Genomic DNA, 23101 nt, shown 5'->3' on the forward strand with positions numbered 1-23101 from the left:
CCAGGCTTAAAGTTGCCAAGGTTGGAGACCCCTGGACTAGAAAGTATCACTTTGGCCTATAAAGCTGCACAGAGGCACCTGCTGTTTTCAATCAGTCACAAGCCAAATGCTATCTTCTGAAAAAACTAAAGATAGAAAAAAATTCACCCTTGCCCCTCTGTGGAATTCCTTATCCTTTAGATCCGTTTGTTCTGTTCTATGCCAGAGACACGTCCTTTGAGTATAACCCAAGAATCTTTGTTCCCACATCACAAATCAGAAATGCAGTTAAAGGAGGCCTGTTTTTTGTTTTTTTTTGGCTAAAGTCAACACTGTTTATTTCTGCGGACCCATTTAAATCAACTCATGCCAGTGTTTTGCATGTATAAAAAAATAAGTTTTTGATTTTTTTTCATAGAAATAATTTCAATGGCTTCGCTTCTCGTAGCAACGATTATTTCCAAAAATACTTTTTATATCCCTGTACACAAAGGACCAAAAGAAAAAAAAAGCCCAGCTTATTATTCTACATTTTAGAATAGGGTCATTCCACAGACGTATAATATTAGACAAATTTGTTCAGGGAGAGGGGGGGGGGGGGAGAGAGTATTAAATACAAAGCTGGAAGAAGGTTGAAGTGAGTATTTTCCAAAACTTTGTGAAGGGGAATTGGGAATGGCCAGCAATAGAGAACTGTTCTGTGTTAGTGCCTTCAGTTTTCAACAAACCTGCTCAGTGTATTTTTGATGAGTAAAGGCATATTTAGCAAATCTCTTTGTTAATTTCCAAGGCTTCACCCATATTTCAGGAAGTACAATGTGTTAAGGAAGTTCTGAATTCTGCCAGGGTGCCCAGTCCCTCTTGCAGAACTGCAGTTGTCTGGGCAGATAGGAAGGCAAGTGTGATTTGGCCTGTATCCTGGGAATGTTCTTCAGTGAGTCCTTCCACAGCCACGTAACCGACATTAGAAAACCATGAAGAGCTTTACCAAAAGCAAAGAAAGAAATCCTACCCATAACATGGCTCCTAATTCGGTACCGTATGCAAAGATAGATCCTTCCCTGTTGCTCGTTCTATTAATGGCAACAAGACGCTGAGGGCTCGGCATTTTCTCTGGAATTAACTTCTGGCAGCAAGAGATAATTGAAGAAGAGGACTCGGCCAGCCAAAACAAGACCCGGTCCCCCAACGGCAAGTGAACGGATAGGATGACCTGCATTCTTCCAAGCAGGGAGAGGCGTGGGGGGGGTCTCCCGTTTCTTCACGAGGCGACCACTTAGTCCACCCTGAGGCTGCAGTGGGGTCTGTTACGTTTACTCAGCCACTCTGCCCCCCTTACCTCTACAGGAGAGGACACGTTCAAATCGCAGAGCGCGACCTGCCTACTTGCTTGGGGAACACCTCCTCGGCCTCTCTCCCTCGTGCTTTTATTGCAATTTGTCTGCGAGTCTTCGCCAATTAAAAAAAAAAAATTAAACTCCAGGTGATGATTTTTCAAAGGCAAAGGGGGAAGACTATAAACCATCCAGCGTTCCTGCCGCCTTCGAGAGCGGAGCTTCTGTCATTGGAAGGTCCGTCCCAATTGGGGAGGGGACAAAGGGACTGTCCGGCTAGAATACGTGGCAGGCAAAAGGAATCCAAGCCTTGGTTTTTCTCTCTGGCCCATGGGAAATTCAAATTAACCCCCGCCCCAGCCAGCGGAACCCAATCCAAGTTTGTTCCAAGCAGGGCTGTGTCTAGGGAGGGAAGGGGGGGGCAGCTCTGTCCTGGAGCTGGGTTCTAATCCTCCTCCGAACTGTCCTCGGAGTTCTCGTCAGCCGCTACTTTCCAGTTCTTCCTCTTGCTGCGTTTCTCAGGCGCCCTGTCGCCCGCTCTTTCGGATAGGGAAGCCTGGCGTTTACGCCTCTTCCTGGCCGGCTCCTCTGAGTCACTCTCCCCAGAGTGGCTGGAGAGGCAGCTGCTGGCTTTGCTGGAGCCGCTGCCGGGATCCGAGGACGAAGCGGGAGGCCCCTCTGAGGCCTTTTTGCCCTTCGCGTGGCGCTTCTTCTTCCTCTTGGGGGGCTCTCCCTCCGAACCCTCGGACTCCTGGGAAGAAGCCGCTCCCGTCTCTCGTTTCTTCTTCTTTTTCTTCTTGTGAGATTTCTTTTTCTGCTTCTTCTTGTGTGACTTCTTGGCCTTTTTCCTTTTGTGCAGCTTCGCGGAACTCGGCTTGCCCGGCTGGGATTTTCTTTTGCCATTCACCGAGTTTTGTTCGTCTGGTTCCCGGTCGCTGTAAAACACACAAGCGGGATGCGTTTCAGTTTGGGGCACCTTGTCTGAATTTTTTTAAAAAAACTGGCCAAAAGCAACAATTGTGTTTTGTTTTGTTTTTTAAAAAAATCTTTCCTAATCTTTTTAGCTGAGCCATGACTGCAAATGTCTAAGCCCAATTAACATTTCATAGTAATATTTCTTATAGGTTCAGTTTTTAAAAACTGGGGACCCTATTGAACGAAATGAGGTGAAGTAAACTTTTATCAAGCCATTTGTGGTTTATTTTAGGTCCCTCTGCCCTAGCCCAGTAATCAAAAAGAAGATTCAGTGAGGCTTTGCGTGTAGAAGGAAATGTCCATGAAGTCACGTGCTGCTCTGTACAGAAATTTGAATTAGTGGACAAAACCAAACCATAAACCAGAGTCTGGATAATCTGACCAATCTTCCTCCAGAGTGCGGTAGGGAAATTATAATTTGGCATAGAAGCAAAACTTTTCAACAGTACCGTGTAAAGAAAAGGGCAGACAGAATTTTAATGGACTATTTTAATCTCCAAAGGAAACCATTTAGGAGTTTGGTATTTTAAGGCTTTACCTGTCTGTATCAAATTCTTCTGGATACAACTCTTTGTAGCCACTGTGACCCCATCTGTAAAAAATTAAAAAAAGGAATAAGCACGTGAAGATCACACATAGCCTCTTTATGCAGAAAAATCACTGGAAGAGAGGCCCGTTATCTTATTATTATCACAAACCTCCCATTTGCCATCACTCTGCTAAACAAATAATTCCCTCAACTTTGTCAAACTGTTTACTAAATCTGAACTAATATTAATCTTCTCATCGGTCCCATCACCCATCTCCTTCGATTTATGACTGTTTGACTGTAACTTTGTTGCTTGTATCCTTACGATTTATACTGAGAGTGTTTCCTGATCGCTTATTTGTACCCTATGACTATCATTGAGTGTTGTACCTTATGATTCTTGATGAACATTTCTTTTATGTACACTGAGAGTGTATGCACCAAGACAAATTCCTTGTGTGTCCAATCACACTTGGGCAATAAAGAATTCAATTCAATTCAATCCAATCCAATCCAATCCAATCCTACCCTACCCTACCCTACCCTATATTCTCTTCTCTTCTCTTCTCTTCTCTTCTATTCTATTCCTACCACTACCCCTACCCCTACCTCTACCCTTATTCTATTTATGGCACAGTACCTGTCTGGCATGTTCGCTTCGCATTCGTAGAGCTTCTTGTTCCAGTACCGGGCGTGTCGAAGGTCGTCTTCAATAGTCACTGCCATAACCGGCATGTTCCTTGTCCTCCAGGTGGCCTGCTGGCTGTCTTCGTCAAAGCCATCGCTACGCATCCGGCTGCTGCAGAGACCATGGGAGATGGGCAGGTAAGCTTTGTGGGGAAAGCTGCTCTAGCCAGAGGAGTCAGAAACAAGATCCACCACACTATCCGCCCGCCCACCAAGAGATCCTGCATAAACCAAGGGACCAGTTTCACCACTTTGGTTAAACTAAAAATCTTCTCCCTAAAGTTGCCGTTCTCCCCTAAGGCAGGACTGCAACCTTTTGACTTAAAAGTTACAGTCTTTAGGAAAACAGGAGTTCTGTCCTTCCCTGTTCCACAAAGGCTTGAGGGCTCAAATGGCCAGACTCGCTTCTGCTTTAGGGACAGACTGAGCAACCGAATTAGCCTGAACGGCAAGAAGTGGAGACCCTCGGAGAGCTGTAGGCAACGTAATTTCATTTTAATGTCTGCTGATTGGTATACATTCAACAGTGACAATAACGCTAGTCTAAGTATAAGCATAGGGACACGGTGGCTCAGTGGCTAAGATGCTGAGCTTGTCCATCAGAAGGTCGGCAGTTCAGCGGTTCGAATCCCCAGCGCCGCGTAATGGGGTGAGCTCCCATGACTTGTCCCAGCTTCTGCCAACCTAGCAGTTCAAAAGCAGGTAAAAAAGATAAGTAGAAAAATAGGGACCACCTTTGGTGGGAAGGGAACAGCGTTCTGTGCGCCTTTGGCATTAAGTCATGCCAGCCACATGACCATGGAGACATCTTCGGACAGCGCTGGCTCTTCGGCTTTGAAACAGAGATGAGCACCGCCCCCTAGAGTCGGAAATGACTAGCACATATGTGCGAGGGGAACCTTTAGCTTTTTAAGTCTAAGCATCTCACAAAGGGAAGCAAGCACAGAGAAGGCCCAAGCAAGAAGAGGGTGCAGGCAGGCATTGCCAGCTGTTTCTGAGTGATCTCAGTTTAATAATGTTAAAATCCCACCTGGAGCTGTTCAGAAGAGTCCTCTGGTGTGTGCCCCAGTCTATCTCTTGGCTCTGCTTCTCCATCTCCCGTATTTTCCACATTTCGGACTCTTCCTGAATCTGAGAAGGGCAAACAAAGAAGAAGGGAAAAAAAAAACCCCACTGAGGAAAGGTACAAGCCAGGCTGCTTTGCTTACGGGACTCATGGGGGGGGAAACGGGCTCCTTACCTTGTTGTGGGCATCTGTGTGGCGAATGACATTCCGCAAAAGGACTTTTCCCAAGGGGACGCGGGACATCTTTTCCACACCAACCAGGCGGCGAAGAAAATGCCCTGGAAGGAAGGAAAGTGAGAAGTGAGGGAGGAAGAAGAAGAGAAGAGGAAGAGGGAAGGAATGAAGCAAGGAAAAGAAGGGGAAGGGAAGGAAGGAAGGAAAGGAAGAAGAGAAGAAAGGGAGGAAAGGGAGGGAAAGGAAGAAAGGGAAGGAGGAAAGGAGAAAAGAAGAAAGGAAGGAAGAAAGGAAAGGAAGAAGCAAGGAAAGGAGGGGAAGAGGAAATAAAGGAATGGAGAAGAGGAAGGAGAGAAGAGAAGGTCAGGAAGCAAGGAAAACAAGGGGAAGGGAAGGAAGGGAAGGAGGGAAAGGAAGGGAGGAAAGGAGAGAAAGAGGAAGGGTAGGAGAGGGAAGAAGGAAAGGAAGAAAGGGATGGAGGAAGCAAAGAAAGGAGGGGAAGAGGAAAGGAAGGAATGGGGGAAGAGGAAGGAGAGAAGGTCAGGAAGCAAAGAAAACAAGGGGAAGGGAAGGAAGAAAGGAAAGAAAGAGAGAAGAAAGGAAGGAATGGGGAAGGAGAGGGAGAAAGGGAAGGAAGGAAAAATAAGAGAAACAGGAAGGAAAGAGGTGGGAGAAAAGAAACAAAGGAGAAAAAGAAAGAAAGGAGGAGAGAGAGAGAGAGAGAGAAAGAAAGAAAGAAAGAAAGAAAGAAAGAAAGAAAGAAAGAAAGAAAGAAAGAAAGAAAGAAAGAAAGAAAGAAAGAAAGAAAGAAGGAAAGCGAGGGAGGCCCCTTTCCGGCCACCCTCTGGAAGACGAGCAGGCCCAGCCGAGGGAGACTCCCTGGCCGGCTTGGCGTTCCCATCCCCGGCCAGCCTGGCGGGGCCGCCGCGGGACGGAAACGGCCTTGGGGGGGGCTTCGGCTCCGACCTACCTCGCGGGGTTGGCGGTCCGGCCACCCGAGTGGAGACGGGAGGCCGCCTCTCCGCCCCCGGCCCCGCCTGGCAGCCGCCGCCGCCGCCGCTTCCCTCACCCTCCGAGCCGGACCTGGGACAGGAGAGCGCCTGGCTCCGCTCCGCCACCGTGGCTGGCCCAGGCCCGGAACCTTCCAGCGCGGCCGAGCGAGCGAGCCGGCCGGCGGAAGGCCACGGGGCCACTTCCGGTCGGGCCGCTTCCGGGGTTGCCATGGAGACCGGCGGCCGCCTGGCAACGGCGCCCAAAGAGTGGGGGGGGGGTTTGTCACGTCGCCCTAACCCGGCCGCCCCATCGGTAATAGCGGTGGGTGGGTTCGTTGCGCCTGCCGCGCCTTCCGCTGGGGATGATGGGCTTGGAAGTCTCATGCGCCTTCGCCTCCTCCAGGCGCTCCGAGGCGCTGGGGGTGGGGGGAGCAGCAGCCCCATCCTTCAGGGACGGCTGGGGCCTCCTCCATGCGGGGTCTCACGTCCCCTTTGCCCTCCCTCCCAGGGGCCGCCGGAGGAAAGGGCCCCCAAAAGCCCATCCAGTCGTGGCTTCCTCCCCTTGCCGCCCTTCCTTCTTCAACAGGTGGCCCGCGGGCCCCCCCTCAGCCAGGAGGGGCCCCTGGCAAGGTGGGGGGGGGGGCACCAGACCTGGAGCCCTGAATGATGTCCAAGCGAAGCCTCTTAGCAGGGCTTCTTTTCACCTTTGGCAACTTTAAGAGGGGTGGGCCTCAAAGCCCAGAATTCCCCAGCCCAGGGGTCTGCAAACTTGGCTCTTTTAAGACTTGTGGACTTCAACTCCCAGAGTTCCTCAGCCAGCTTTGCTGGCTGAGGGACTCTGGGAGTTGAAGTCCACAAGTCTTAAAAGAGCCAAGTTTGCAGACCCCTGGGCTATGCTATGCTATGCTATGCTATGCTGCTGGCTGGGGAATTCTGGGAATTCTGAGCCCACCCATCAAGGGTGAAAAACACAGCCCAAGGGGCATTTTGGAGGCACGTCGAGCGGATCCCGCTCCCTCGGATTGTCCTTTTATCGCTTTTTCCACAATGGTGGCCTTTCCAAGGATGAATGGTGGCATTTTGCGTTTTGTTTCGTGCCATTCTTGCCAAGACCACGAAGAATAGAACAGAATAGAATAGAATTTTTTATTGGCCAAGTGTGATTGGACACACAAGGAATTTGTCGTGGTGCATATTCTCTCAGTGTACATAAAAGAAAAGATACGTTCATCTTGGGGAAGAGTAACCGTGTTTCCCCGAAAATAAAGACCCTGGTCTTATTATTTTTTTTCGAACCCCGAAATAAGCGCTTGGCCTTATTTTCGGGGAGGGCTTATTATTTGGGGGCATGTGGAGCAAGATGGGGCTCCTCTTGCCGTCTTACCTGATTTCCAGCTCTGCGTTTAAATATTTTCGGGGAGGGTTTGTTTTCAGGAGGAGGCTTATTTTAGCGCATGCGCTCAAAAGCCCAATTGGGCTTATTATCCGGGGAGGTCTTATTTTTGGGGAAACAGGGTAGAGGCCAAGGCAGTGTTGAAATATGAACCGGTTTACTACCAGGAGCATTTCACCCCTGGGCCAAGGGGAAAATAAAGCTCCCATTTCCGTACAATCCAGCTGGGTTTTTAACTAGACTGGGCAGCCTGCCAGAAAAACACAATCTGATTAGCCAAACTCATTCGTGCCCACCCAGTGATGTTAGAAGCTAATGAAGAAAAGCCTTTTAAAAGTTACAACTTCTGAAAAGACATCCGCTTTTGTCTTTATCCAATTAGGTTTAATGCCAGCAAGAGAGGAGGTCCTGCAGCATCTCCAAAGACCTTCGGATCGAAGTATTTTCACTGAACCTGGGACGGCCTCTACAGAAGCAGCTTTTCACCCTGAAGGAACAGCCATGGAAGCTTTTTGCAGCTCCGACGAGATGCTGACCAAAGCAACTCAGCTGTGGTCGATGCTGGATGACATGGCGGAGAACAACCCGAAAAGTTACCGACATTTCATGCAGCAGCAACTAAAGGAAGCTAACCTGCATTATGCTCCCCCGGAGCCATGTCTGTGCCTGAAGACCTGCATTTTGGTATGACAGCATTCAGTAGAGTAGTGGCCTCAAACTCGATTTCACCGAGGACTGCATCAGGGTTATGTTTGACGGTGCGTGGTGGGGATGAACAATGGCCAGCTTGACGTTACTCGTGTCAGGGGGCACCTGTGGTGACCCAGGCAGGGTCCTCCTGCAGCCCTCTGCCAGTGAAAACGGAGCCCAGGTGGGCCATGCGCAGCCCTCCCAAGCTCCATTTTCACTGGCAGAGGTATCGCAGGCTGGCCCTTCGCTAGTTCCAGGGCAGCCTCGTGGGCCAGATCTTAGCAGAATGTCAAACCTTCCTTTGACTTGTCCCAAAAGTGCTTATTCAAGAGGCAAATGGATTTTCGGGATGTCGGGGGGTGATTTTAAAACGTTCTGCTTCTCATCCGAGAAGATTCTTCAGCTCTGACTGGATGATGGGGAAGCGATGCCTTCAAAGAAAAACCAGAAAGCCCATTTGCCACTTGAAAAAGCACTTTTGGGACAACCAAGTCCTGGATGACTGAGAATCTCCATAGACTTGCTTTGACTTGAAAATAATGCAGAGGGTGTACATTTGATAAGTGCTCTCTTGACTGTTTACTTGTTTGCAGCAGGCATTGATTGATAAGACAGTAAAAATTATTCCAGATGCACCATCATCTTTTCAGTCAAAAAGAGCAGTAAAGGAGACATTCCTTGAAGTGAATATCCGATTGTTAATTGCATGAACACGTCTGTTTTAATAAATCATGTAATGTTCGGGTATTATTTGTTTTGTGCTTTTCTCATAGGAACCTACCAAAACCTGCCTGTTCATAAATCTGTGCCGTTGGAGTAGGATCTCAGCTCCCAAGTCACCCTCGGAGCCGGTTCTGTTGAGTACTGGCAAAATGGAGACGCTATCAGATAATTCAGGTAATCTCTATGGTATTACAAAATCTCAGTTAACCTGAGCCTACTGCAGTAACTTCTACAAGCTGACTTGATTATTGCTTTATCCCTTCAAAAGAGATATTGGGCATGGATAGCAGTTAAGATATCAGGAATGAAATTTACATGATTCAGCTGGTCGAGTCATAAACTCGGGCCAGGATACATTTGAGGAGAGAATAAACTGTATTTGCTTTTCTCGCAGGGAACTGCAGCATTCTTGACATCGCATACAATCCATCCGTTCTTGAGCGAGTCGAGGATAACCCACTGGAGAAGGATCAGTTCATCCGCCTGTCACTCAAGTACATCGAAGAGCATTTCAACATCACTTTGTCCCATTCCTGGAGCCTAGCCAAATTTAAATTGAAAGGAAGCCTTGAAAGGATGAGGGAGAGCCTGAGAAGAGAACAGCCTGCCTCTGCTGTGCCACAGAGGAACCCTAACGAAGGTAAGCAACGTTCAAGATGCCACTGTGGGTGTGTGGGTGTCTTATCCCACCCACCTTATGTATTTAACGGGAACCTTCTGAGGATTTTATCCCCCCTGAGAAGTGGGACATGAGCCCCCACTATTGAGATATGCCATTTTCTGAAGGTATTTTTGCACCAGCTTTTCATAAGGCACTGAAAAACATCCTTTTTAAATGGCCAATTGCTGCCTGACAATTGTTCCATGTTGGGAAACATTTTTCTTTTAATGAATTTGTTTCTAGTTGTGCCCTTATAAGAGGGTGGTATAGGAATGTGAAACATAATACAATATAAAACATTGCACTTGGCAAATATTACCTGAAGAGTCGTCCTCTTTATTTGAAATAGATGGGAATGGCTTTCTCTAGACGCGTGTTGAAAAGCATGTGTGTACACCCTATGGAAGTGTGTACACATTCCTATACATAAAGTGCACAATTGCAGCAGCCAAGATTTCTGTCATCAGTTAACTATTTTAGTGGACCATAACTACATCACTGCAAACAATGGAAATGGGAGAAGCAGGAGCCCTGGTGGCGCAGTGGTTAGAGTGCAGTACTGCAGACTACTTCTGCCGACTGCCAACTGCCTGCAATTTGGTAGTTCGAATGTCACTGGCTTAAGGTTGACTCAGCCTTCCGTCCTTCTGAGGTGGGTAAAATGAGGACCCAGATTGTTGGGGGCAAATAAACTGACTGTAAACCACTTAGAGAGGGCTGTAAAGCACTGTGAAGTGGTTTATAAGTCTGAGTGCCATTGCTATTTAACTGATGCTTTTGTTCTGTAGCAAGGCACTCCACTTACTTGTCTAAACTCTTCTGTCTGACAATCCTCTTGGCAAGGAGTGACACTCAGTCAACTGAGAAGCCTCACGGCCGAAGACAGCAGTAGCCTTATTCTGCCCGCAGCAGAGAAACCTGCAGCTTCCAAAAAGCGTCTCATTGAAGAGATTTCCACTACAGATAAGCCAGAGATGCACAAGCCTGCCTACGAAATGACCACCAAGAAGGATGCAGATGAGAAACCCTTAGAAATCGAGCTGAAAATTGAACTGCCAGATGTTTGCGGTGTGTCCGAGTGTAATTTGAGCGTCTCTAAGGTGAGGCAGCTACAAATTGCATATTATTCACATTCTTCTCCCCCACTTTTGCCAGCCAGACCCATGCAAATCTCAGATGCCTCCCTGCATCTTCTTTTCAGGATGATGTCTTGGTTGAGTGCCTTGAAAAATACAGACTGCGGGTGGATCTTCCAGTGACTGTGGATGAAGAAGCAACATCAGCAACTTTTGATAAGAAGAAAGGGGTCTTGCTCGTCAGAATGCCTGTGTACAGGGGAAAATGACATCAGCTGATGCGGTGTGGGAATACACATTCTCCCCTTCTCTTGATTCACTTCCTCTCCTTTCCTGCACTTCCTATTTGGCCTTTTGCAGAGGTTAAGATTAAGTGTATTGGTTATATATTAAATTTTATGGTTTTTATAGTTTTTATTAATTTTAAATGGGGTTTTAGTTTTCTATATATTTTAAATTTTTAGGCAAAGTATAATAAGTTTTTTAATCTTGCATTTTATATAATATTGTCTTGTCTGTTTTTATTTGCCTGTACACCGCCCTGAGTCCTTCGGGAGAAGGGCGGTATAAAAATCAAATAAATAAATAAATAAATAAATAAATATATGCCTGTATTTTATTTCTCTTTTGAGTTTTAAGGCTAAATTTCTTGCTGCCTTTTGGGGATGCAAAAATCCAGGATAAAATGCACCCCTAAAGACACCCTTTTAACATATGATTCTTCTGAAGGCATAGTTTCTACTGTAAAAGATTAACAAATAAATAAACTCTTATTTCCCCCATTAACCGAAACAATAAAGGAAAAAATACTATTGTTTTCAATCATTGCTGGATTTAAATTATTTTTTAAACAATTCTGAGAACTTCCTGTAGTCTTAGAGATCAGCTTATATTTTCTTGAAGAAGCAGGGGAAAATACTGTTATGGGTGGAACGTTTTTGAATCCAAAGCCAACTTGTTTCTCCAATTGCTTATTCTTTTAAGCCTCCTGTGTTGTTTTGCCATTTTAACATAAATACACTTTCAAAGAATGCTTAAAGAAATAAGTGGACAAAACATTCAAGATTACATCTGCAACTGTATGTTTGAAGTTGTGCTCAAATAAAAATGGGCATAACTTTGATCTGGTTATAGCTGCCATATTGTCTTTTACTATATCCAAGGACGCAACTGAAGGGACGCGATTTCTTAACAAAAGGCTCGTTCAAGTGCTGAGTATTGCAGAGGAACTCTTTCCTACCTTTCGGTTCACTTGGATTTTTAAAAAAAAATCGCTAAAAACATTCAAAATGACTCCAGAGTTAACAGCAGTGGCCTTCCAGACTTGAGATTCCAAGTGCCGTCTCGCTTATTTGATATTTATCCATTTTTGCTCACCAAATAATTATATGCAAAGTCTACGCACAGCTAAGCAAAAAAACTAGCAGTCAGGAAAAGGAATAGCAGTCCAAAGAACATCAAACTTTTAATGCCAATTTGTAACTAAATTAAGATATTTTAAAAGCACTTTTCTTACCAAAGGGTTGAATTACAACCAAACTCAACAAATTGGTTCTCAGAAAAAAAATATTTAATTGCATGTATATATATTTGTAGTGGATTCGGTAGCGTAAATTGACAAAGAGACAATATTGAATGAAGTGGTGATGTACAGATTAACATGGGGTGTATCGGTTAATGGTCTACTCGGCTGTTCAGGTCACACCACTTAACCATGACATGATCCACCTTTTAAAATCAGCTTTTTTTCCTTGGCAAGCAAAAGAGGCATTTCCCATACCTAAAACCGTGACTGGGCCCCATTTTGAAGAAATCTCATTTCTAGCAAAGATGTTTACAAATTTACGACTTGTGAAATTCTGTTGCTCTTAAGCCTTGGATGGACAAGAAAGCAAAGCTGTTCCAGATTAGCCATCAAATCCTGTAAATTAGTTCTGGATAACTTGGAATCTGAAATGGCCGTGCCCAATTGTCCTCCTGATTTCAGCGGAATCCAAGCACAGCTAATTCACACCTGGCTGGGCCACTTGATCACAAGGCATTGGGGTTTTTTTTCCTTCTTTCATACAATTAGTTCTCATTTCAGCTATTCTGAGGTCGGCGTCCCATTTCAAATACCGGGTGCAGCTGCGAGACAGGCTGATTTTGAGAACTTCTGGAGTGCTTCATGCTTAAGACAGCCCATTTTGCAGGGGAACCAGCGGCTTCCCGTGTGGGATGGGACATTTCACAAAACTGCACTCTCAAACGTGGTAGGAAGGAAAGATTTTTTTCCACATTCCTGCGTGCAGCCCTTATTTAAATGATGGAACTGCGCTCTCACGTTCCTCTCAATGAGACAACAGCCCCAGTCTGCCCAGTCTAGACCATTAAACAGGGGGAGGAGGGACCTATGGGGGAGGGGCCTGTAAGGAGTCCATAGGTTGCCTATCTTTAACTGACCCCAGCTTCACCAGTTCCCTTAACAAATGACTTCTGTTTGGGAGTAAAACAGCGTTTACTGACCTAGAAAGGAAGCAAAACAAGACATGCTTAAATTACAGAAACTCAACGTAAGGCAAAATTATCAGAAGGGTTTCAAAGGGTGGTCTGACTCAAACGTTCCTTTTCTCTTGCTGTGTGCTAAAAGGATTCCCTGTTGCTAGAAAGTCTGACTTACAGCTGACTGACTTACAATTTTGCAAAGTTAGAAGGTCAACTGTTCTGTTGTACTCCAGGTGACACCATTTAATTTTAGTTTATTTTTGCAGTATTTAGAACGAAGGTGGAAGGCTAACTCTTTTTTCTGCTGAAAATTTAAATTGTCCCAAATCTACGGTTTACTTTTTTTTTCCATATTTCATCTCAAATCCCTGGTTTTATTGAAAATGAAGGGCGAGCCAGCTAGCTGGTGGGGGTGGGAGGCTAGGATACCCTGCACCGTTGTGATCAGAAGCATTACAACACATGATTATTTTCGACAACTGGGGAAAGTTTGCCAATCCACCCACTCAATCCGATATAGCGCAGCGGTACTTGGCTTCGGAAGGCCACCTGCAGAACCTTTAAATCTCTATAGCTGGTAATTCAAAATCACCAGCCGCTGTTTATATAGACTTCTTTTTTTAAAAAATAAAAGGAGGAAACATTTTTCTTTTTAAAAGTCTAACCCTTCGATATATAAATAGCTTCTTTAGAATGAAGCGATTAGGTCGCCAAAGTCCTTGAGAAAACTATAGCAGCATCGTGGCTGGTTTTTCCAGGAATCTCTTGAACTCTGCGAGCCACTGGGCCCCCACGGCCCCGTCCACTACACGGTGGTCACAGCTGAGGGTCACCGACATGACGCTGGCCACATCAAACCTGTGGGGAAGAGGGAGGAAATACTCTCTTTAGTATTTTCTTGTACACAAAATATGAAATACACCCCCCCACTTTTCATTAGATGCTGACTTTCCACTGAAACGTTTTTGTGTTTGTTTTTTTAAAAAGAAAACATTTACCCTTTTTCATTATCTGCTGGCACAAGCCTTCTCTCAGAGCCACCGACCGCCAAGATACAAGCCTGCGGTGGATTGATTATGGCCGAAAAATTCTTAATGCCGTACATTCCTAAATTTGAGACTGTGAAGGTTCCTCCCTGCAAAGAAACGCACACCTTAAGGCTGTGGCGCAAATCACGGGCCTTGTGAACTAGAAAAGGCGCAAAGGCGTCGCAACCAAGTCTACCAAACGCCTCCTTTGAGCCACCCAAAGGCAGAGGGAGCCCAGGGAAGACGCCTCACCTGGAACTCGTGGGGCTGAAGCTTGCCTTCCCGCGCTTTGCCGGCCAACGTCACGACATCTTGGTTAATGGAGGCCAAGCCCTTGGTGTGTGCATTAAATACAATTGGCGTTATAAGCCCTGCTGGAGTACTGACCGCCACGCTTACATCAACTACGTGATTTCTGGAAGAAAAAAAAGTGTGTCCACTGATGGGAATCCATCAACCAGTTGAATAAATATGGCAAGATGCTTCTTGTAATAACAGTCTAACAGGCCTTCTAGGACAGGGGTCTCCAACCTTGGTCCCTTTAAGACTTGTGGACTTCAACTCCCAGAGTTCCTCAGCCAGCTTTGCTGGCTGAGGGACTCTGGGAGTTGAAGTCCACAAGTCTTAAAGGGACCAAGGTTGGAGACCCCTGTTCTAGGAGAAGCCAAACATTCACCGCCTGCCTCGACCATCTGTGTACTTACTGCCTAATGACTGTTTCTAACCACGAAGAATTCGCTTCAGGCACCTTCAAACATGCCAGAGCCGAAGCTTTAATAATGAAGTCGTTGACTGACAGCTTGGTATTCTGTGGCATCTCCTGCAGAGGAACAGCCAAGGGAAGAAAATGCTGCTCAAATTGATCAGTCAGCAAAATTACCGAAGAATTATTCTCTCCAAACTGGGGGAAGGAACCTCCAGAAACAACGGACGGTTTGCTGCGTTAAGTCCCAATCGTTAAGTTACCTGGTTGAGCTCTTTCCTCAGCACCAATATTTCTCCCATGTTGACATCAACAGAGAGATAATAGTGAGGTATTGTTTGCTTAGACTGCATCAAACGCTGGGCAATCACCTAAGAGCAAAGAAAGCAGGATGCAAATAAGGTGGCAACATTACTTTAAAATGAAGGTAAGTGCTTTAATATCGACCAGACTAAAGCTGGGAGTTTTGGTGCACCATTTTTCAAATATCCAGAAAAGCAGATCCCCAACTATTAAGTCAAAAATGTCCTCCAAGTACTTGGTCCCTGATGTCAGCTTTGTTTAATCATTTCTGGCTAATTCTTACTCCATATTTCACTGTCCGGATTAACATTTTGAATGCAAATGTCCAAGAAGAGCGAGGAGGTTGATAGATTAAAATCCCCCAACAAAAAACGCCAAATCCCATCACCCATCTCCTCCCACTTATGACTGTATGACTGTAACTTTGTTGCTTGTATCCTTACGATTTATATTGATATTGTTTCCTGATTGCTTATTTGTACCCTTTGACTATCATTAAGTGTTGTACCTTAGAATTCTTGATGAAGGTATCTTGCCTTTTATGTATACTGAGAGCGTATGCACCGAAGACAAAATCCTTGTGTGTCCAATTACACTTGGCCAATAAAAAATTCTATTCTATTCTATTCTATTCTATTCTATTCTATTCTATTCTATTCTATTCTATTCCTATTCCTATTCCTATTCCTATTCCTACTTATATTCTATTATTCCTATTCTATTCTAGAAAGCCTCCAGGTTAAAACCTGGCCTCTACCCTCTACAAGGATTCAACAGAAGTCATCCCAAAGCCTCTTTGTGGGTCTCAGTTTTAAAAAAATACTTTGGTGTAGTGGTTACAGCACCAGGCTAGAAACTGGGAAGTTGTGATTCTAGTTCTGCCTTAAGCCCAGAGCCAGCAGGCTAACCTTAGGCAGTCTCCCCTCTCCCTCAATCTTAGGAAGCAAGCAATGACAAGTCACTTTCAAAAAACCTTCCTAAGAGAATTGCAGAGAATTGTCCAATCAGAAGCAGGAGTCAACACTGATTCAAAGGATCTATCTGTCTGCCTGCCTGCCTGCCTGCCTGCCTGCCTGCCTGCCTGCCTGCCTGCCTGCCTGCCTGCCTATCTATCTATCTATCTATCTATCTATCTATCTATCTATCTATCTATCTATCTATCTATCTATCTATCTAATCTAATCTAATCTAATCTAATCTAATCTAATCTAATCTAATCTAATCTAATCTGTCTGTGTCTATCACCTATCCATCCATCCATCCATCTTTACCTAATCTAACCTAACCTAATCCTTGACCATTGTAAAATATGTGGGCTTCAATTCACATCTTACAGAGGCCAAGGCTAAAGACTGTTCAATGTGTCCCTTTGGCTGTGGCTTTGACTTACCTTTCGAATATTACTAATGGGAATATCAGTAAAGACACCTGTGGGGGCAGCTGCAGGAGCTGGCGCAGCCAGAGGAACCGCATCTGGGGGCCGGGCCTGTAGGAACAGAAGCACGCCAGTGAAGAAGCGCCAAAGGGCCGGCTGGCAGAATGGAAGGAGAGCATAGGATTCCCCAAGGCAGGGGTCTCCAAACTTGGCAACTTTAAGACTTGAGGACTTCAATTCACAGAATTCCTCAGCCACCAAAGTTAAGCTGGCTGAGGAACTCTGGGAGTTGAAGTCCACAAGTCTTAAAGTTGCCAAGTTTGGAGACCCCTGCTCCAAGGTATCCCAGGAGTTAAAGCTGCACCAAAGCCCCCTCCCTGCTCCTTTGCTGTTGATTTCCTCAAGTCTACAAGGTGCTTCTAACTCTTTCCTTGGCTTCATCCGGTCCCCTATAGGCCAGTGATGGCTAACCTTTTTGCCATCACATGCGGGACTCCCCACCCCCACCCCACCCCCACTCCTGGCACGCAATGGCCCGGTAAGCCCGTTTTTCTCTCTCACCTGGCTCCAGAGCCTCTCTATGAGTCTTGGGAGGGCGAAAACTTCCTCCCCCCCACCCTGGACAGGAAGTGACGATTTTTGCTGTCCCCAGCCTCCAGAGACTCATAGAGAGGCTCTGGGGTCAGGTGAAAGAGAAAAACGGGCCTTCCCCACCACCACCCAGGCCCTCCGGAGGCAGGAAACAGCCTGTTCCCCTACTTCTGGTGGGCCCAGAAGGCCTGAAAATCAGCTGGTGGAGCTAAGCTCACATGCCCAGTGATATAGCTATGCGCACCACCTGTGGTACACGTGCCATAGGTTCGCCATCACGGCTATAGGCCATGCCTGTGCTTCAAAGGAAGTTTTCAGCAGAAGAAACTGAGTGCAGTTGAAAAGAAAAAAGAACAAAAAAGAAGGGAGATTTAGGGAAAGGGCAGCCAAAAGGACACCGCAGCGGCAATGACAGTGAAAAGGCCGGCGGACTTTGGCTCTAGCCAGATCGTGTCCTGCAGTTTGCAAACCTTCATGGGTTTCCACACCTTCTCAAAACAGGCCGAGAAGCCAAAATACAAAAGAATTGTATTGTATTCCATCCTCTGTTTTAAGCTGATGTTTCTTCGGACAACCTTCCCTAGCAACATGATGCAAACATAAATCTTTGATGTCCCCCCCCCGCCCCCCTCCCAAATCTGACCTCAGCTTAGGTGGAAAAGCTCCTGCTTGAACACTGAAGTCAGTAGAGCCAGCGTGGTTACTCACCGGGACAACTTTAGATGGGACGAATGAGTCAATGTCCTTCTTGGTGATCCGTCCATCTGGCCCTGTACCTGATGAGATGTGCAAGGGGGGGTGGAAATAAAGCAAGAGGCAACTAAACCATTTTTAGGGGACGGCTGACGAGGCCTCAGAAAAGATGCCGCTTACCTTTCACCTGCGAGAGATCGATCCCTCTCTCTGCGGCTAGTTTCCTTGCCAGAGGGCTCACGATGATCCTCCCTTTATGCGCAGGAGCCTTGACTGAGGAGGCCGCAGGCTGGGCTGAAGCAGCTGCCACCTTGAGAAATAAAAAGACAGCAGAGTCCGTAAAGTGGACTGTTTTGGAAATTCTCCGCCCTCCCATGCTGGACACACATCTAGGATGTGGCATGAATCCTCTTTAGCCCACTAGCGAGAGCCTGGCAGGACTACGTTCACACATAGTCTGAACTCAGGAGGGCAAGTGAAAGTCTGCTTGTTAAATTTATTCAGTCCGAACTCTCTAAAAGTCTCTCTGGCACCCAACAGAGGCTTCAACACCACCCTGAGACAAATGTTAAACTGGTAAGTAGCCTTTCTGTTAGGTAGTTTTTACAGAGATCGTTCCTTTCCTTTTTTTAGGTAAAGAAGGTTTAGGAACAGTTCTGAACTTCCTTTGTAAAGGATTAACAGCATTTATGGGTATTGTGTTTTTAATAGATATATTATCTTTTCTTATTGTAAACTGCCCAGAGTTAACTTGTGGTAAGGTGGGTAACCAATAAATTTTATGAATGGACGGATGAATGAATGAATGGCCTAGAACAGTGGTGACAAACCTTTTACTCACTGAGGGCCAAACAAGCCCGTGCTTCGCGCGCTTTGAGCACTTGTGTGCCATCCATGCGAATGCGCGGCTACTCTTCCATGCGTTGCGCATGCAATTGCACCATCTGCGCATGCGCACAGCTTTTGCATGCCACCATGCGCTGCATGTACAACATCTGCGCACATGCACATCTTTCGTGCGTGTGCCCCACCGTGCGCTGTGCGCACAATCGCACCGTCTGCGCATGTGTGTGGTTTTTGCACACACAATGCACATGTGCGAACAGTCTACACGTGCGTGTTGCGCACCAGTACTCTTGTGCTCCGAAGACCAGCTGGGTCCTCTGAATTGGGCGCATGCGCACCAGAGGCCTGAACACCAGCTGGGGTGGGCAGGTATGCGCAGCTGCAAGTGAGTTGGGTGACAGCTCGCGGGCCTGTAAAAATGGCTCTGTGCGCCACTTCTGGCATGCGTGCCATAGGTTCGCCATCACATGGGCCTAGAGGCCACTTCCAGTTAAGAAAGTCTCTTGTCCAGAGAGGAACTGAAGCTGAAACCTCTAGGGAGAGCTGAGAAATCAGCTGGGCCCCCCACTGGGCACTTTGCTTTCCCTCCCCAGGTCGCCTTCTGGAGGCTGTACGTACAGGGCTTGGGGGCAGAGGCGGTGGGGGCACCGGAGGCTTGATATCCGCGATCCCAGCATCTCTGTAGTCTGCGAAAGCAGGAATGTCGGACTCCTTCTCCACAATGATGCAGAGGGCGGTTCCCAAGGGGACATCTCGGGTACCTTCTTCGATCAAGATCTTCGCTAGGTAACCTTCTTCTTGCACTTCAAAGCCTTTGAAGGGGAAAGAGAAATAAGCAGGTTCGAAGGGGAAGGAGGGGCTTCCAGAATAAGTCACATCAGGCATCCCAGCAAATAGAATTACTGGCAGGCCATCCATTAACTCCGGAAATCTGGAAGTGCCATCCGCAAGATAAACAAATCTGGAACTTATTTTCTTTCCGGCAAATATCTAACCTCCCAAGGCAGTTGAGTACTGTTTCAAATATTGCCCTGGCGGTTTTATCCGGTGCTCTTTATCTGGTATGGCAAGGATGAAAATGGGGGATCTTGACCATGTTGCGTACTCTTTTAAGAAAGGCAAACAGCAAAGCCTCCCGCAAAGATTTGGCCATGGAGGATGGAAAAATTCTCACCTATGGTGGCTTTGTCTGTCTCAATCTCTGCCAATAAATCTCCTTCGCTCAGCTTCTCGCCCACTTTCTTTTCCCACCTCTGAACGGTGCCCATGGTCATCGTGGGAGAGAGGGCAGGGAGAAGAATCTAGGAGGAGGAAAAGGCAGCCCTGCACTGATATGCAACTCAAAATACGGCACTACCACTCAACCTGTGCCATTCTCACCTCTGTTAAAAAAAACCCCGAAGTAAAATAAAATGCACTGCGGGCATTTAACTGAATAGGAAATTCCTCTGAAGATGGGAAAGAGACACAAGCAATCACGCAAAGGAACATTCTAATTATATAACCAGCGCATTTGAATTCGGAGTTTCAATTTTCACAGCCAGAATTCAAAGTCACTCAAGAGATACTGGAAGTCCCATCCATGCCTGGACAATGGAACCGTTCATTCTGTTTCCACCAGGCCTTCAGATCTATCAAGACCGCCCAGGTGCTCTCCTGGTTCCTCAGCAAATGAGGCTCGTGGCAGGCAAGTTATGGAGGTTATGAAGAGGCTCATGGCAGGCACAGAGTCTGGAGGTTATGAAGGGGTCTAAAGTAGTGGGGAAACCCAATTTTTTTTACTACCGGTTCTGTGGGTGTGGCAGGGGGGAGGATATTGCAAAATCTCCATTCCCTCTTCACTCCAGGGGAAGGATATTGCAGAATCCCCATTTCCACCCCACTCCAGGGGAAGGATACAGCAAAATCTCCATTCCCATCCCACTCTGGGACCAGCCAGAGGTAGTATTTGCTGGTTCTCTGAACTACTCAAAATTTTCACTACCGGTTCTCCAGAACCTGTCAGAACCTGTCAGACTCTGACAGTTGGATTTACCCCGTTCTAAAGTGAAAACATGCCATAAGAAAAGAGAAAAGAACGCAAACGGGGAGCTGGGTCATACCTGCATATGGGGAGGATAGGAGCTGCCTGGCGCTTGTGCAGATGGCTGAGCTGCTGGTTTTGGGGAAGCTGCTGGGGGAGGAGGTGGTGGGGGCGGCACTGAAGCCGGTGGGGCAGCAGCTGCGGAATCCAAAGTATAATCCTTGAAGGCGCCAATAAATTCAGGCCTAAAAGAAGGAAGGAATCTTAAGCCACTATCACAGGGGTGGCAGTTCCCTAACCCGGCCACCAGGAACCCACTCAAGCCTTAAGATGGGACCCAAGACTACATGAGGTCCAGGAAACGTTTGAGGTTGAAAAAGAACATTAGCTGAGTAGAAAGACGGGCACCTTTAAAGGGAGAAAGGGTGGTGGGGCTTAAATTGGAATAATTGGGCAAAAATCAAAACGAAGGAAGCGAAAGGTATGGTGAACCTTCACAGCCTGACTCACTTGTCCACGGTGATGCAGATGACAGATCCGATGGGAACATCCCGCGTTCCTTCGGAGACCAGGATCTTGGCCAGGTAGCATTCTTCCAGGCTCTCAAACCCCACGGTTGCTTTGTCCGTCTCTACCTTTAACACACAAACACACGCACAACAATTCCCCTGAAATACGTTTCGCAACTGCGCACTGCTGAACAATCCTGTCCGAGTTCTACTTCCCATTTTAGCCATAAAGAAACAAGCGTTGGGCGAGGAAAAACGCAGACTCTCCCGCACAATGTTGCTAACCCAAAAAACAAAGGTGACAACCGAGGGCCAAATACCCAGCCAGCCCATCCGCCTGGCAGGAAAGCTTCCAGCTTCGGCCCTTTCCCAAATACCTCCGCAATCAGGTCTCCCTCGTTGATCTTCTCCCCTTCTTTCTTCTCCCAGCGCGCAATGGTCCCCATCTGCATGGTGGGGGAGAGGGCAGGCAAAGGCACCTGTGGAGGACACAAGGGGTTAAGGACCACAGAATAACAGAGTTGGAAGGGACCTTGGAGGTCTTCTAGTCCAGCCCCCTGCTAAAGCGAGAAATCCTATTCTATTTCAGGCACATGGCTGTCCCATCTTTTCTTAAAAACCTCCAATGATGGGGAGGGGGGAGGAAAGGGACCTTGGAGGTCTTCTAGTCCACCCCCCTGCTCAGGCAGGAGACCCTCTACCCTTCTTGTCCAGGTTCTTCTGAAAAACCTCCAGTGTTGGAGCAGCCACAACGGTCTGGTGGCAAGCTGTTCCACGGATTGATTGTCAGGAAACCCCTCCTTTAGTTTTAGGTGGCTTCTCTCCTTGGTTCCTGTCCACTGATGAGACCCGGCCCCTTCCAAGCTCAGAGACCCCCCCCAAGGACCCCCCTCCCCTCCCCCCCCCATTCCAACCCTGAGCTGCAAGTATTTCTCCTTCCCGCTGCAGGAGATCTCCAGCCTCCAGAGCCCTTTGGGGAGCGGGGGGGGGGGAGTCCTTATACTGAGAAGGACCCCTCCTCCTCGAGGAGAAGCAGCGGCCAGGCAGGAAGCCCCTCCAAGCCCCTCCAGGCCTGGGATGCTTTTGGGGGGTCACTGGGGGGGAGGGAGAATTTCAGGAGGAACCTGGGCCCAAAGCCACCTGTCGCCCGCCCCCTCCTCCCCCGCAGGAAGCCTGGACGAGACCCCCAGATGACGCCCCTTATTCCAAGGGAAGAAGATGAAGACCCTCAGGGGCTCACCCTCACCTTCTGGTGGGGCGGGAGGCTGCACCAGTGGCGGCGGGGCCGCGGGGGCGCAGCAGCGGGGGGGCAGGAGCGGGGCGGGGACCCCTCCCCTTCGGGACCCCCAGGAGGGGGCGGCGGCGGCCCAGCAGCCCCAGGCGCGGCCCCGGGAAGCCCCCTCCGCCCCCGGCACTCGAGCCCCGCGCGGGGCCGCGCCCTGACACGCCAGCAGGCGCCTGGCCAGCACCCGCCACATCCCGGCCTTCGAGGCGGCGGCGGCGGCAGCGGCGTCCCGGTCCTGTCAGGCGGAGGGCGGCCGGGTGACCTCCCTTCTTCCACCCCCCCCCGCGCGGGCGGGCAGCAGCGTGCCGTGCGGCGCGGAAGGGGCGGGGCGTGGCGCGACGCCGCCGTCGCAAAAGGGCCGTCAAGCCGCGCGCAGAGCGGGCGGAGGGGCGGAGCTTCGTCCGGCGAGGCCTGACCCGAGGCGACCTCCCCCCCGGCCGCGCATGCGCCCTGCTGACCCGAGTCCTCCCTGCACGCGCCTGCTGGGGCTGCCTTTGCAGCGGATGGGGGAGCGGCGGGGGTTGAATGGGCGGCCCGGGCTCGGTTTGCAGCCCCCCCCGGGTTTGCGCCGGATCCCAATGCGGATGCAAGCGAGGAGGGGGGGACCCCTTGCAAGAAAGAGGGGAGGAGGGGGTCTGTTTGCACGGGGAGGGGGGGGGCTCTGCGCCCCTTTTCTTGCCCCCTCCCTGAAATCCCCCCCCTCCATCCAAGCGATGCGCGGATCCTTTGGATCGGGGATCCTTTGGGGGCAGATCGGCGAGTGCTGCGGGTGGCGGTGCAAGTTGTGCGTTTTTGCAAGCCAAAAGCCAAGTTTCCTGCGAAAGAAGCACAAATGATGCGTTTCTAAGGAGTGCGCGGGGGGCGGGGGGGGGGAATGCATGGAGTCCTCAATTTAGGACCCCCGTTGAGCCCAAAGTCTGCCCTTAAGTGAGACATTTGCTAAATGGCTTGTTCCCGTTGTACGACTGTTCTGCCAACAGTC

The 23101-nt window shown here is 48.3% G+C and overlaps 3 protein-coding genes across 3 annotated transcripts; 1 reads left to right on the forward strand and 2 right to left on the reverse strand.

Annotated features, from left to right (window-relative positions):
* Nucleotides 1-35: 35 nt before the first annotated feature.
* On the reverse strand, nucleotides 36-5906 carry NKAPD1 (NKAP domain containing 1). Its single transcript, XM_058193973.1, has 6 exons — nucleotides 5715-5906; nucleotides 4745-4848; nucleotides 4535-4635; nucleotides 3458-3616; nucleotides 2827-2880; nucleotides 36-2248 (listed from the first exon to the last, which is right to left on the reverse strand). The coding sequence occupies exons 2-6, from the start codon at nucleotides 4811-4813 to the stop codon at nucleotides 1759-1761; spliced, it is 873 nt and encodes a 290-aa protein (XP_058049956.1). The 5' UTR covers nucleotides 4814-4848; nucleotides 5715-5906; the 3' UTR covers nucleotides 36-1758.
* Nucleotides 5907-6180: 274 nt separating this feature from the next.
* On the forward strand, nucleotides 6181-11623 carry PIH1D2 (PIH1 domain containing 2). Its single transcript, XM_058193972.1, has 6 exons — nucleotides 6181-6322; nucleotides 7512-7813; nucleotides 8593-8716; nucleotides 8937-9182; nucleotides 10047-10303; nucleotides 10405-11623. The coding sequence occupies exons 1-6, from the start codon at nucleotides 6208-6210 to the stop codon at nucleotides 10546-10548; spliced, it is 1188 nt and encodes a 395-aa protein (XP_058049955.1). The 5' UTR covers nucleotides 6181-6207; the 3' UTR covers nucleotides 10549-11623.
* Nucleotides 11624-11719: 96 nt separating this feature from the next.
* Nucleotides 11720-22425, reverse strand: DLAT (dihydrolipoamide S-acetyltransferase). Its single transcript, XM_058193968.1, is given in 15 exon segments — nucleotides 11720-13621; nucleotides 13762-13898; nucleotides 14044-14206; nucleotides 14496-14611; nucleotides 14758-14865; nucleotides 16188-16283; nucleotides 17472-17539; nucleotides 17637-17759; nucleotides 18917-19114; nucleotides 19477-19603; nucleotides 20405-20570; nucleotides 20836-20960; nucleotides 21212-21313; nucleotides 22081-22210; nucleotides 22212-22425. Coding segments are annotated over 15 exon segments (1890 nt in total). The 5' UTR covers nucleotides 22313-22425; the 3' UTR covers nucleotides 11720-13491.
* Between the last annotated feature and the right edge of the window lie 676 nt (nucleotides 22426-23101).

Source organism: Ahaetulla prasina, chromosome 9 (genome assembly GCF_028640845.1).
Source record: "Ahaetulla prasina isolate Xishuangbanna chromosome 9, ASM2864084v1, whole genome shotgun sequence".
NCBI classification, from domain to species: Eukaryota; Metazoa; Chordata; class Lepidosauria; order Squamata; family Colubridae; genus Ahaetulla; species Ahaetulla prasina.